The sequence below is a fragment of the Trachemys scripta genome, chromosome 1 (assembly GCF_013100865.1).
Source record: "Trachemys scripta elegans isolate TJP31775 chromosome 1, CAS_Tse_1.0, whole genome shotgun sequence".
Classification (NCBI taxonomy): Eukaryota; Metazoa; Chordata; order Testudines; family Emydidae; genus Trachemys; species Trachemys scripta.
In genome coordinates this window covers 230,383,733-230,399,322 of record NC_048298.1, presented here as the reverse complement: position 1 = coordinate 230,399,322, position 15,590 = coordinate 230,383,733, and the positions used below count along the sequence as shown (strand labels likewise).

The 15,590-nt window shown below is 42.5% G+C and overlaps 1 protein-coding gene across 3 annotated transcripts in view; it reads left to right on the top strand.

The window, feature by feature from the left end:
• Positions 1-15,590, top strand: part of REV1 (REV1 DNA directed polymerase) — a 100,263-nt gene that overhangs the window by 80,479 nt on the left and 4,194 nt on the right. For all 3 annotated transcript variants that reach the window (XM_034757972.1, XM_034757970.1, XM_034757973.1), the window contains 4 exons: positions 5,176-5,296; positions 7,857-8,077; positions 8,352-8,508; positions 9,996-10,098. In XM_034757972.1, the coding sequence (XP_034613863.1) occupies positions 5,176-5,296; positions 7,857-8,077; positions 8,352-8,508; positions 9,996-10,098 (602 nt within the window). The remainder of the gene's footprint in view (positions 1-5,175; positions 5,297-7,856; positions 8,078-8,351; positions 8,509-9,995; positions 10,099-15,590) is intronic.

Below are 15,590 nucleotides of genomic sequence, written 5' to 3'. Positions count from 1 at the left end.
AGAGGTGGGGGTTTCCCTTTGTAGACCTGTTTGCAACCAAGAAGAACAGGAGATGTCAGCAGTTTTGCTCACTACGCGGTCACAGCCCAGGCTCACTCATAGATGTCTTACTACTCCCATGGACAAAGCACCTGCTCTACATGTTTTCCACCTATTCCTCTTGTACACAAAGTCCTACTGAAACTAAAGCAAACATTCTTCTAGCTCTTGCTTGGCTGCATCAACACTGGTTCAGCACACTAGTGGATCTCTCAGTAGCGGCCCCGTTGCCACTCTTTCTCCTCCCGGACCTAATCTCGTAAGATCATGGCTGTCTGCTCCACCGACTACGTGGAAGCACCATGGTTGAATCTAGTGAAGCTGGCCTGTTCTGTCAGACTTGTTCTGGTCTTGTAGTAGGAAACATCTGCTAGAACGACTTACATGGCCAAGTGGAAGGGTTTCTCAGTGTGGTCATCCCAAAGAGGCCTCTCAATCATCTCTCCAGTCAGTGCGGGAGTACCTGCTCCATCTGAAACAACAGGGCCAAGCCATTTCATCGATCAAGGTGCATCTAGCAGCAATCTCAGCCTTCCGCCCTCTGATGGCCAGTAGGTCGCTCTTTTCCAATGAACTAGAGGGACTTCACCCTCAGAGTCGCCATCCTGTTCCCTTGTGGGACCTACACCTCATCTTGTCAAGAATCACGGGCCCTCCCTTTGAACCACTGGTATCATGCCTTCTGTTGTCTCTCTCCTGGAATATTGCCTTCCTTGTAGTGATTATCTCGGCCAGGAGGGTCTTAGAAATGAGGGCCCTTACATCAGAACCCCTGTATATGATGTTCTTTACGGACAAGGTTCAACTCTGCCCCCATCCAGCATTCCTCCCAAAGCTGGTCTTGCAGTTTCATAGTAATCAGGTTTTCTTCCCTAAACCACACAAAAATTCGGAGGAGCGCGTTTCCATATGCTAGATATTAGACACGCCCTGGCTTTCTGCCTTCAGAAGATCAAGCTGTTTCATAAATCCATACAGCTCTTTGTGGCAGTAGCAGCCAGGATGAAAGGCCTACTGGTTTTGGTCCAGAGAATTTCATCCTGGATCACGTCCTGTTTTTGTATGTGCTGTGAGCAGATGGGTGTCCCGCTTTCTGCCATCTTGAGTGCCCATTCAACGAGAGCTCAGGCTTCATCAGCAGTGTTTCTGGCCCAGGTCCCAATCCAAGACAACTGCAAAGCAGCGACGTGGTCATCGGTACATACCTTCTCCTCCCATTAGGCCATCACCCAGCAGGCTAGAGATGATGCCAAGTTTGGTAAAGCAGTGTTGCAATTGGTATGTCTATGAACTCCGAGCCCACCTCCTCTGCTTGGGAGTCACCTTACGTGGAATAGACATGAGCAAGCACTCGAAGAAAAAACTATTACTAACCTTTCCATAACTGTTCTTCAAGATGTCTTGCTCATGTCCATTCCGTGACCCACCCTCCTGCCCCTCTGTCAGAGTTAGCTGGCAAGAAGGAACTGAGAGGATGCAGAGCTGGCAGGGCCCCTTATACCGGCGCATGAGCGCATGGCACCAGAAAGCACTATAGCTAGCCCAGTGGATACCACTGAGGAAAAAATCTCAAGCAAGTGTGCACATGAAGCATAAACACCTAACGTGGAATGGATGTGAGCAGCACATCTCAAAGAACAACAGTTATACAAAGGTTAGTAACCGTTTTTGACCATTAGCAAATTTGCACCTCCTACTCTGATTTCAAATGGTAAATCACTTTGAGAATGTAAACAGCACATAAAAAACTGATGTTTTGTAAGGAAAGGTCACTTATGAGTTCTTAATTTCACAATAGATTTGTTTTGCCTGAAAGCTCTGTGTATTGTAATCACCTTGTTAATAATTTATTATAGGCATAAATACCATCATAATGTTTGAGAACTATTTATGTAAAGTATACAAGGCTCACTTTTTCAGTTTTTTTAAAATCTGACATTATGGTTGCACAGATAATTACTTCAGAGTTAGAAAATTATTTAATTTTGTACTTTCAAACTTTAGTTTGGATCACTATCTCTTAGTGCAACTTACAAAATGCACCTTTTAAGCGATGGGGGGTGGGTGTGCACACGCACAGGTAAAAACAAAATAAAATATCCGGTGTATGATTTTATTTGAGAAATAGTTACGAGAGGGTATAATTAGACTGTTGCAATGCATGTACGCAAAGGGACTGAGTTCATGCTGCATGTGCAAATTTCCTGATTCTTGGGTGCTTAACCATTCAGCTTTAACTTTTTAAAAAATATATATTTTTAATAGAAATGCCTATGTTTTTAAAAGTAATTCCAAGTTCTGGAAATACTCGGCTGGATTCCACTGTAATGTGCTATCAAATACAAGGTGTGCATTCAGTAAGGCCAGGACTCCATCCAAGACTTACCTTATTTACTGCACGTCTTATGTGTTGAAAACTTTGTGCTGGGCATGAAGAGTTTTCAAAACTGAAAAAATCTATGCCAAGTGCATCAAGATTTACCTTTGTAAGCAGATGCACAATTTATATGAAGTGAGTATTCATTAGAGAGGTAAGTTGGTATGTATGAACTGTGCAGCCTGTCTTCCATACAAATATTTGTAGATCTCAGTTGAAAAAAAAAATGCAATTGTTAAAAAAACTACTAGGCTTGGCAGAATTCTCTTTTTATTTTTTATAATCTGATGGATAATTATATCAAGGTTTATTTTAAAGCATTTTTTCGATTTTTAAATGTTCATGGTTGCACAAAATTTTGCATTTTCAGCATTTTTAAACTTTCACAATTATGGGAAATTATGGAGAGAGATCAGACAATAATTAGTTAATGACCGTAGACATTGAGATTCAAAAAGTTAAAGCTTTATAATTGTTAAAAAATAAATTGTCAGCATCACATGTCAAAATATGCACACTTAATATGCTTAAATCAAACTTCGATAAGTTCTCAAGCACCATTTCCTTACTTTTCCTTTCTGTACATTTGTTATCTCTGGAAGTATATTTTCATCAGTTGATGTGTGTACAGAGAAATCACTGGTTTACCTACATTTACCAATAAAAATCTAATCCTCTAAGCCTACAAATAACACATAATCCTCATGTACAGCTTGTTTTTGAAAGCCTCATAATTTTGCCAAAATCTAACCGTCTTCACTGAAAAACTCAAAGCCAATTCTTCGTAAAGTCCGTCTCCCTGCCAAATTAACTTTCTGCACTCACCCATTTTAGCTTTCAGAGCATTTCAAAAAGTTTACAAGAATTTTTTTATAATGGAGGATAGTATGTGTTTCACCCTGAGCATAAATAGTTCACTCACTTTTTTCCACTGATAACTTAAGAAGGCAAATATTTGAAACTTTTAAAACATTGAGCAATTCAAAATTAGAGAATAGCACATATAGTATTTCTACTGGCTCACGAAACTTCATCCGAATGTTCCAAAAAATCTAGAATACACTACAGTATAATCCTCATTTTCTGAAATATTGTTATCTGAACCTCTGTGTTATCTGAATCCCTTCCTTGTCCCATGCAGAGGACAGTTGCAGAGGGTCAGATAATAGACCGGAGACCCCCAGCAGCCGGGAGGCCACGCTGCTGCTGAATGGCTTCTGCGGCAACACAGAGAGCCTGCTGCAGCTCCCCCACCATGGCCCTGCTCACTCGCTCCTATGACCGCAGAGCTGCAGAGAGCTCCTTGCACTGATGCAGGACCGGTGACACCCTATCCCTGCTAGCCCAAGGTGCAGGGAAGGCAGGGTCCTGGCAGAGTAAAGCAGTATCCTGACCAAGGGCCTCCTTTCTGCCCTATTCGGAGTGCAACTCCCTTCCCACCCCCACACACACACACCTTGTGCCTGCTGTAATCAAGAGGGCAGGAGTGGCAGTGCAAGGAGCCTTCTCCAGCCCTGCTGTCATGGGAGTAAGTGAATGGGGCCCAGGGCCGGCTCCAGCTTTTTTGCCGCCCCAAGCGGTGAAACGGGGGGAAAAAATAAAATATATATATATAGTTAAAGCCAATCAGCGGCAGCTCAATTGCACTGCTTCATTCTTCTGCGGCAGTTCGGCGGCGGATCCTTCGCTCCCTCTCTTCCTCTTTGGCGGCACTTTGGCCACAACTCAAAGAGGAAGAGAGAGGGACTGGGGGACCCGCCACCAACTTGCCGATGAAGACCCAGACGTGCCGCCCCTTTCCATTGGCCGCCCCAAACACCTGCTTCCTTTGCTGGTGCCTGGAGCCAGCCCTGATAAGGCCATGACATCAGAGTTGCAGAGGTCTTGCTGCGCTGCTGCTTCTGCCCTCTGTTATCCAAACTCCCAATTAGCCAAATAAAATCCAAGTCCTCCTTTCTATTTGGATAATCAGGCGTATACTGTATATCTGTACTCAAGTTCTGGCCTGGTCAAGATGATGATGAATGACAAATTATTCATCCAAAAGTGAAAATCTGTATAATCAAAGGGGGCTAGCGTAGGGAAGAAGGAAGGCTCCTATCCACCCCACTCCCCTCCAAATCCAGCATAACTCATCTAGCTAACTAGATTTGTAGCCTTTGCACTCAAGGCTGCTTCCAAGATGCTCCATTTGGAAAGCACCAGCCTAAAAAAATTGCTGGATGCAAGAACTAGGAGGAGCCAGATGTCAATCCTACTTGTCTTTGAGGATAAGGGTGGAGAAGGGAATGCTTCTGGGTGCCTCTCCCTGGGAAGGAGTTGTTTTCCACATGCTCCCATTACAGGTGTGTGTGTGTCTGTCTTAAAGGCACAACTTCGCCCACAATGTTCAGCAAATGTGTACTAAATATATTACAAAAATAAAGCAATTGTTGATTTGGCACCTCTGAGTATGTTATTTAAATTGAGTTGATTTATTATAAATGTTATTAAGCAAATTAGTTGTAAAATAAATTGTATTTAAAATGTAAATATTGAAAGAAAAATAATTTAAGCTTTTCACTTGTTGACAGATATAGATAGATTTAAAATATTGTAATATCTACTGTTTGCATTTCTATATCTAGCTATATCTATCTATCTAAATATAATTGACACAATGCAAATCCCTTTCTCATGTGGGTAAACAAGAAAAAGTAAACATCAAACACTGTTGTCACCAGTAGAAAAACCTCTAATGAACTATTTCTCATTGTTAGGTGGACCCAGAGGTTTTTGCTGCACTACCTACTGAGCTGCAAGAGGAACTTAAAGGTGCATATGATCAAAGGCAAAAGCAGTCAGAGAACGTCATTTATCAGCAACCGATGAGCACCTTTGGTGAGTCATAAAAAAAAATTAAAAATGTACATCAGTCTTGTATCTGGAGCATTCTAAGATTTGAAGGGACTTTCTGAAATCCTAAAGAAAATTGCAAAATACAACTCATGCATCTAAAAATACCACAGTCTAAGAACACTGCTACACATTTTTGGCCCCAATCCTGTTGTCCAGTCCAGGTTTGTTGTACTGGGCATAGGTTTAAGCATAAGTATGCTCTAAATTATGCCAGGAACTTGATTGGTTTTTGCATGGTCCCAGGATCAAGGCAGCATAAAAGTGACTTAAAGATCCTCTCTTCCCTGGTTCTTCCAAGAAGCATGGCTCAATTATATTGGTTGATCCAGCCTTCTGACAATACAAAGGGAAAATAGTGGGTGGGAATAGGTATAGATTTAATGTGTATGTATGCCTAAAATCTGAGATGACCAAGAGTTGCTCTGTCACTTCTGTTCTACATTCCAACTATTTTGTTAGGGACTGTTCTGTCTGATCTCAAAGTGACTAGGTAGAAGAACAAGCCAGCTTTCTCCCAAAAGTGTGCCCAAAGAAGCAAGTTAGAGGACAAAGCAGAGTAGCCAAGACAGTCGTTCGTATTGTTAGAAGTGACTTTCACACTCACTGTTCCACTGTATCTTCAGTTGGATCACAGGCTGTCAATTTTTGCTAAACTTAATATACCATTTTGCAAATACTTATGCACATAATTTTGCTAAATAGTCAGTTGACTTCATGGGACTAGTTGCAAATGTGCTTGCAGAATGAGGCCCTAATTTAAGAGTCAACTTTGCATTTCCCATGACTTAAAGATAGAATTCACTGTTTAGTTTAACTTGAATATACAGATCAGTGCCTATTAGTGGATTGAGCACTGACTTGGTCTCAGGAGACCTAGCTTCTGTCCCTGACTCTGCCTCTGGCCTGCTGGATGATTTTGGACAAGTCACTTCAGCTCTCTATCCCCCATTTCCCCCTTCTCTAAAACGAGGATTATGGATACTGACCTCCTTTAAAAGACATTTTGAGATCTGCTGATGAAAAGTGCTATAAAAGAGCTTAGTAGTATTTTCATTGCTTCTGCGGCATATGCCACCAAATGTTTGGTTTTTATACAATTGCTTCCATGAGAAGCTTGTGTGTATACAGTTCCTATTAGAATTTGAGAGTAAAGACAAGGATCTAGAAGTTCAATTTTGAAAAACGCCTTTCCCAGCTTTTCATTTGGAGATTGGACCCCTTCCCTTCTTTTGTCCACATGGTATGCTTTGCTCAAATCTTATGTAAAATCATCTGGACTAGAATGAAACTCTGTCCCCATTAAAGTAAATAGCAGTTTTGCCATTGACTTTCAGTGGGATCTGGATTCCACTCCCCATCGCCTTAAACTTGATCCAGTATTCTGTGGGGATCAAGTAAAGTGACCAAAGCATCAGAGAGATGTGCTTCTGTCACCCTGTTGGTGACCATTGATTGGTCTGCTGCATTTTGCTCCAGTTGGAATTTTGTGTAGGTCTCTTTGGTTTCATTCCAAATTACACAGTACATCATAATAATCAAACTTGGAGTTCACAATTCATGGGTCATTGTAGATAGGTTTGAATCTAATGGGATGGGGTATAGTTTCTTGGCTAGCCAAAGGTGGAAGAAGGTTTTTTTGCTACTGTTTCTAGCTGGTGGGCATTATAAGTGTCCAGGAGTTCTCGAGGTTGCATGCTGCTTTGAGAATAGTGAAGCAGTTTGCCTGACTAAAGCCACTATACTGCTGACTGGATTTAGGTTCAACAGGTTGTTCTCATTCAGGAACTAGAATGTTTGATGTTAAAAGGAATATTAAGCTGGGTGTCATCTGCATGCACTAACTTAATAAAAATATCCTTTAAAAAGTTTTGCTGAAACACTGTCAGTGACTGGAATAACAGATACAAATAAGTCATCTTGTCTATGAATAAAACTCTTCATTTTTGGTTTTTATTTTGTTTACAATTTCTGGGAATTAATCTGTGTTCATTATAAAAACTTTTAAATGGGTGAAAATCAGTGCGAAAAATTAAATTCACAGTTTTCTGGGTTAATATAGGGGGAATGGGAGGACAGAAAAAAAGAAACAAATAGGGAAAAGTAAGAGTATTGAAGGTAAAAGCAATTTCATGCTGTGGTTCATTTAATGAACAGTGTTTAGCTGCTTAATACATAAGTTCAGTACTGCCTAGTGGCACTATCAGAGCCTTAAGATACTGTAACAAACTGAATTTAATGTGAATTAAATTGAACTCAAAACCACTACACACCACTTCTACCACATGTAATGTAGAGGGTGTCTTAGTATAATTACTATTTTCATGTACTTGAGTGGTTCAATGTTAGGGTGAAAATCAGTTAAAAAAAAAAAACAACTTTTGTAAAAACGTGGAGTGTTTTGGTAAAAACCGAAAACAGTGGGTCTTGTCTATGATAAATTGGATGATTGATCTGTAGATTTCACATAAGCGTTATGATGCTTATTTTCAGTGGAAAAAAAAATTAGAAAGTTAATGACCACTGATTATTCCTGCTTTTTCAGTATCAAAGAATCCTTTATTACAGTTGAAGCAAGCAACAGTGAAAACTAAGAAAAAAAACAGGAAAAAAAATCAAGTCAGTCCCGTGAAAAAGATTCAAAGTCCTTTGAAAAACAAACTCTTTGGTAGCCCTGCAAAAAACATGGTGTCTGCTTCTGGAAGCCCACAGAAGCTAATAGATGGTTTCTTAAATCAGGAAGGTACAGCCACTGGTAAATCTCAGGTAATTTTAACAAAACTAAAAGTTTTCAGTAAATTATCTTTTTATTTTAATGACTGTTCTTTAGAATCAGTCTTTGATCACAGTTGTTATTGTAGCTGCTTAATGTACTAAGTAGGACTTGCATTGCTTTTCTTGCCTCTCGTATTTGTTTTTCAAAGTATTAAGACTTGTTTTTCAGTATTTTGCTCAGAAAACATAGCTGTTACATATTTGAAAATCAGTCTGAGAAACATTGAAGCATATGAACAATATCAATTATTTTTTTTCTGAATAGGTGGAACCAGTTCCATCCACCTCAAATACTTCAGGCCCATCAGCTTTGCAGACAGCACAGTCTGGTTCAATTAGATCACAGGTACCAAATCTGGCTGGAGCTGTTGAATTCAGCGATGTAAAGACCTTGCTCAAAGAATGGATTACAACTATTTCAGGTAAATTGTAATTCAGATCATTTGGTTTTTAGATATACCCATGGTGATTCTGCATACATCACAAAGAAAACCATATGGGAAAAACTGAATTTATATACCTTATCTTTTCTGTGCTCCTGCTTCTCTTGCTGGTGTCTTTTCCAATTGACATGGTTTCTGTCTTCCTCACAACCTTGGGAAAATTGGAGTACTTAGATAATGGCACCACAGCAACCACACAACAAAAACACTAACCCAGGAACCTATCCTTATAACAAAGCCTATTGCCAATTCTGTCCACATATGTATTCAAGGGACACCATCATAGGACCTAATCTAATCACCCACACCATCAGAGGCTCATTCACCGGCACATCTACCAATGTGATATGTGCCAGCAGTGCCCCTCTGCCAGGTACATTGGCCAAACTGGACAGTCTCTAAGCAAAAGAATAAATGGACACAAATCAGACGTCAAGAATTATAACATTCAAAAACCAGTCGGAGAACACTTCAACCTCCCTGGTCACTCAATTACAGACCTCAAAGTCGCAATACTCCAACAAAAAAACTTAAAAAACAGACTCCGAGAAACTGCAGAATTGGAATTAATTTGCAAACTGGACACCATTAAATTACGCTTGAATAAAGACTGGAAGTGGATGGGTCATTACACAAAGTAAACTATTTCCCCATGGTAATTTTTCCCCTACTGTTACTCACACCTTCTTGTCAACTGTTTGAAATGGGCCATCTTGATTATCACTACAAAAGTTTTTTTTTTCCCTCCTGCTGATAAAAGCCCACCTTAATTGATTAGTCTAGTTATAGCTGGTATGGCAACACCCATTTTTTTCATGGTGGGTGTGTGTGTGTGTGTACTATATTTTCCACTACATGCATCCGATGAAGGGGGTTTCAGCCCACGAAAGCTTATGCCCAAATAAATTTGTTAGTCTCTAAGGTGCCACAATTACTCCTAGTTCCTCTTCTATAGAAAGCAATTTTCATCAGAAAGATGAACTAGAAGGTTTTTTAATACGTATTAGAATTCTTTTATAAGATTACAGAAGAACAAAAGTATGAAACAGTTGTTAAAACCTGAAGGTAGCATTGTACTTTAACATAATTTGAGACAATTATTGCCTCCTTGATATCCTGAAAAATCTGAACTGCAGCTTTTTTGGTCTCTGACATTGCAAAACATCACTGCCTTTATTACCAAAGTTTTGAAACAGTTATTCCATTATAAATGCATATGTCTGTTCCCTTTCTTTAATAGCTGTGCTATCACTTGTTCTTGTGTGGGGGGAAAAACAGGTCCGCTGTCCAGATTTCTCAGGATCATGCAGTCCTTGCATATGCAAAACTTCAGATAACTTCAGTGGGAGATGTGGAAATGCAAGGGCTGCAAGTTCAGGCCCTGAATTACTAGTCACTGCAGAATTTCTTTGATTCCAAGTATGCTTGAAGAAAAGTCCCCTACTGTATCTATATTTTTCTTACAGATCCCATGGAGGAAGACATTCTACAGGTTGTGAAGTACTGTACTGATCTGATAGAAGAAAAGGACTTGGAAAAGTTAGATCTGGTCATCAAGTACATGAAAAGGTAGCTTAATTTTATTTTTTTATATATACACTTTAGTATTTTGTGCTAAAGTTGATGTACTAGATATGCTAATGCAAGGGCATAAACTTAACAGTCATAGCATTTATGAATGATTTTAAAAGAAAAATAAAATCAGACTATGTAAGAGAAGGTTCCTAATGTTTGGAAAGTTGAGCAAGTGAAAATAGCTGCAGCAGTTTTGCAACCTTAATAGTAGCATTAGCTAAAAAGTGGAATGCTTTTCAGACAATGGATGGGCTTCTTTCTGAGTGATTACACATGTCCGTTCCACTTCAGAGGTGTGCATGCCCAGTGCACCAGAGTCAGAGACTTTTCCCTTAGTGGTATCCGTCGGGTCACACATGCGGCCTCTGCTGCCTCGTGCTGTTGCTTGTTAGTATAAAGGGCGGAGCCATCCCTGATCCTCCTCAGTTCCTTCTTATCACCCTTGGTTTGTAGTAGGTGTATTAGCTTGCTTCTGCAAGTATTGTCCTTTGCAGTTGTGGGGAAATAGAACGGGGGGGCCTTCTTTTTAATAGCCAAAGCTGTGAATCTGAAGGCCCCGAAATAAACCCTCCAACAGAGATCTGTTATGCTGACTACCCTTACACAGAACAGTATAGGCCTGAGCCTGAGCAAGACTGAACAACACAGTTCTCTGCCAAACTCGGTCAAGGGTAATGGCCCAGGGGTGGGAGAAAACAGAACAATGCTAAAGGCTGCAACAAGAAACAGCTTTAGCAATATAATAACCGCAAGTTTATGAAACCGCTCGAAAAATAGAATATCCGCTTACATTAAGAAATTGTTTTTGCAAAGAGCTGATCATTCGTCTTTTGGCGTCCCATGATAATCCCCCCTTAACCATAAAACCCTGGAAAATAACATCTGCCTTGCTGAGAAATGTACCCTAATGGGTGCCAAGTACCACCCCTGGGGAAAACCACCAAGCGCCCTTCTACCCAAATAAACACCCAGTTCTCGGAAAATAATGAGGAAGGTACCAGGAAGGGGGAGCTGACCCCAATCCCAATTTCTTAATTCATGACGTATTGTTTGTACTTTGCTTATGGTTTGACAAAATATAAGCCTTCTGCGTGCGGCCCTCGGGGTGTCAGTTTTCGAACTGCACCCCAAATGCGTTTGGTACGTATTGCAATAAAGGCCTCAGCCTCTGAGTCTGTAAACTAAAATCAGTGCGTGGGTGATTCTTTCCACGACATAGTGTATATAGTTTGGTACTCGTTCATACTTAGGTTAGTTTATGTTACACTTCTTAGTTGTTTTGTACTTTGGTGAACTGTTGCTTCCTGATTCTTCTGGATTCTGATGCCTGGTACCAGGAAATGCCTTGGTCTCCGAACTTTAAGCCTTGCACCGACTGCAGGAAATCCATGCCGGTGAGTGACCATCCTTCTCAGAGTTTAAAGTTTCATGACAAGGGTCATGTTTGGAACAGGTGCCAGATCTTCAGGGACTTAAGACCCAAAAAGAATAGGGCAGTGAAGCTCTGTCACCTTCTAGTAAAGGCTGCCCTGCGTCTATCATCAGAGCCTTACCAAGCATATCTACTTCTGTCAGAAGAGCCCCTCTGGACATTGCAGAGTCTTGGCACAGCTCTCCTTCCTTGGTATTGAGAGAGAAATATTGGCATGGTGCTGCAAAGGACTCATCCTTCAAGAGATCAAGATCCCCAGCACCGTCAACCACTAAACAAGCTGGGAAGCAGAGTAGAGTGCTGGAGAGAAGGCACTCATCTGTGCCAGTAGCATCTAAATTGGGATCATCAGCACTGGTGTCTGTGCCATTACGATTGACTGATGCTGTGATACCAACCTCTTCAAAGCAACAGCAGCAGCATAAAGAGAACCTAAAGAGGCATATATGGCAGCATGCGATCCTGTCTCTCTTGGTACTGGCCTCTCCAGTAGTATAGGAGACATCTTGCCAATTACCAATAAAACCTTAGACTGCATCATACTTACTTGTAGGTATAGGTCAGCTTTCAGTACCGTTGACTGCTTCAGATTCTTCTGCACACCGTTGTCCAGTGCTATCCAGAGGTGAGCCCAGTATGCTTCTCTCAGTACTGTCATCTCTGGAATCTTGCCAGGGCTCTTCTGCACCTGCTTGGGTGACTCAGGCTCATTTTCGGAATTGGAAATTGCCTAATGTGTGTCTGTCTCGAGATAGGAGGCATCACTCTCCTCCTACACATCAAAGTGTTTTCTAGCAGAGGTTCCATGTTGGTTGAGAGACATGGATCCTTGGTCTGAAAGAGACTGGGGTCCAGTGCCCTATCAGTGGCTATATTGGAACCTGTGGAGATTTCCTCCCACAACCGGATCCTCCCTGCAAACCCGTCTTCCTCCAGATCTCCAAGTAGGTGCCGGGATAATTCACATGAGGAGGCTCACGAAGTTACGCCGGGTGCCAAGCAAGCGTAAACTGCCCCAGCAAGACCTCTGTTGGAGAAGTTCCAGAAACCTTCACTGCAGCTTGCTTTGTGTTCCTCCTCCTCCTCCTCCTCCTCAACTGATGAGTTGGTGATATCTGGTATGTCCTCACTTCATCAGGTTGAATAAGGTCCTATCAGGACCTGTTGAAGAGGGTGTCTTCCTCCCTGGTCGCACAGTGGAGGTAGTTCAGGAGAGCTCACATAGGTTGGTGGAATTCTGGTGTTCAGCTGGGCCCTCCTGAGTAGCTCTGCCTATAAATGAGGCCATTCTAGAGCTCGGAAGGGTTTGGTGGCAAAAACCATCTTCTCTGCCACTAACATCCAAAAGGACTGAGCAGACACATTTGTGGCTTCAATCATCAGGTCTTCCACAGGCGGTCCAACAGACTATGCAGGATCTCCCTTTTGAGCTACCAACACTCTTTTCCCAAGAATGTTGATAAGTTCCACAGTCTGAAGAACTCCAGAGCTACATTGAAGTCTTTTGAGGATTTATACTCCACTCCACATGAAAAAAGCAATTCTGCCCTGAGTCATTCCACTGTTACCAGTCCTTTATATTTAGGCTACTTGACCAGTCCAGGAGGAAAGGGAAGAATCATATGATGAGACCACCCCCTAATCAGTTTTTGTCTACAGTGAGCTTATCTAGAGACAGCCTGGATATACCAAGCAGTCTGTTTGACTGCCCTGTTGAGGATAGCTTACCATTTTGCCTTACGCCAGCTTCTCCTATCCCTTTTTTTTTTTCCTGACAGGCTATCCCACTTCCCATGTGCTTGGACCCATATTACCATAGAGCAGTGGGTCCTAAGCACTGTGGAACTGGGATAAACTGAAGGTTGTGTTTCTACCCTTCCTTCCCTCCCTTCCCAGTCCCTCTTCAGGGGCCACTCTCACAAAGTGGTCCTCCTTCTGGAGGTCCAGTCTCATGTTGGGAGCTGTAGAAAAGATTCCTACTTTATACAGAGGGAAAGGGTTTTATTCATGTTACTTCCTAATTCCAAAGGCAAAGTGAGGTCTCAGGCCCTTACTAGACCTGTGAGAGCTAAACAAATATGTAAAGAAAATAAAATTTCACATGATCGCCTGAATCTTTCTAATCTGTTCCCTGGATCTCAGCAAGTGGTACACTGCCCTTGACTTGAAGGAATTTTCCTGTGGCTTTGATGATAGAAACGTAAGATTTATGGTCAGTGACTCCCATTATCAGTTTATAGTCCTACTTTTCGGTCTGTCCATGACCCCACAGGCATTTACAAAATTCATGGCGGTGGTGGTTACATTCCTAAGGAAAACAGGAGTACATACATTTCCATACCTGGACAGTTGGTTGGTGGGAGGTCAGTCCAAGAGCCAGGTAGAATTCAGTGTTGTTATGATCTAGTCCTTTAGAGTTCTGGGGCAGCTAATCAACAAGGACAAGTCAGCACTTCCCCCTGATTAGAAGATATTAGTGGTCCTGGACTCTACAGTAGTCAGGGCTTTCTTCCCACAAACCAGATTTCAGACTGTTAGCCGTTTCCTTAGACTTAAAGGCCCATCCAACTCTGACTGTAAGGATCTGTCTCAGGCCTCATGTACGTGTGTGGTTTTGCATGCCAGACTTCATCTCAGGAAGTTTTAGATCTGGGTGAGCTTGGTGTATTCTCTGATTTGTCACCCACTGGACATGCTAGTTCAAGAGTCCACAGGAGTCCTAGCCATTTTGGACTGGTGAATGGACCCAGCCAACATATGTGGGGGGGTTCCCTTTGTCTCCCCACAACCCACATTGACTCTGGTTACAGATGCTTCGCTAGGTTCACCTGGGAAATCCATGATTCAAGGTTTCTGGTCTGTCCAAGATTTAGCTCTCCACATAAATGTGAGAGAGTTGAGATCCATGCATCTAGCTTGTCAGGCTTTCCTCCCTGACACGGGGGAAAGAATTTACTAGTGCTTATGGACAATGCTTACTCCTGGGGGAATTCTGTGCCCCTGCGCATGCACAGAATTCATGTCCCATGCAGAATTTTTTTTCTCTAAAGCCAATACATTCTGCTGGAGAAGTGCTGCAGTTACGCCTTTCACCCTTCACCCACCAGGGGCTGCTGTGGCACCAGAACAGAGAGCATCTGTTCCCGGGCGAGAGCAGCCCCAGCTGCTGATAGGGAAGTGAAGAGACTGTGTTCCTCACAGTGCCCTGTCCATTGGGCCAGGTCAGGATGCATGAGATATGGGGGGATGGACAGTGTGGGGTACATGGGTTGCTGTGGGGGTGGGGGTCACAGACGGTTCAGAAGGGCTAGTGGAGGGGACAGACTGAGGCGGGGGCTGAATGGCAGTGGGGTGCAGGAACGCAGGAGGGTGCAGACATGTGGGGGGAGGGCGGTGGCTGAGGGGGTTGCAGGGTCACATGGGGATGGAGGAGGGTACAGGGACACATGGGGACAGGGGCAAATGTGCCTGACTCAGAGAGGCTAATGATCAGCCAAGGTCTGCATGGGAGAGTCTCCCTAATAATCCCCCCTCCCACCCACCCACCTCCAAGAAACCCTGTTCCATACTTCTCCCACCCACACCCAACAGCCCTCCAAGTTCAGACCCAGGGTCCTTCCCAGCAATTACTTGCCTATTCCTCAGCTCCTTCTTTATCCCTGACCCCCACCCCCAAGCCTTTGCACTGCTTCTGAGGGGTACAGGAAATACATATCCATACATAATCACAGAACCATGGACATCTCCTTCATCCCAGCCTGGATGCTCTTCATCTTACTGGCTGGCTGCTCCATGGTTAACACCTGAGGAGGTCTGTTCAAAGGATTTACAAAATGTCCTCATGTATAGCAGAAAACCACCTTCTAGGTACCCATACCTGTTGAAGTGGAAATGGTTCTCCTTGTGGTCTCAGCAAAAAGGTGTTTCACTGATCCAGGAGTCTACGCAACAAGTTCTGGATTATTTATTCCACCTGAAACAGCAAGGATTTTCCATTAGTTCCATCAGGGTTCAACTAGTGGCTGTTTCTGCTTTCCACCTTCTAGTTGCTAAT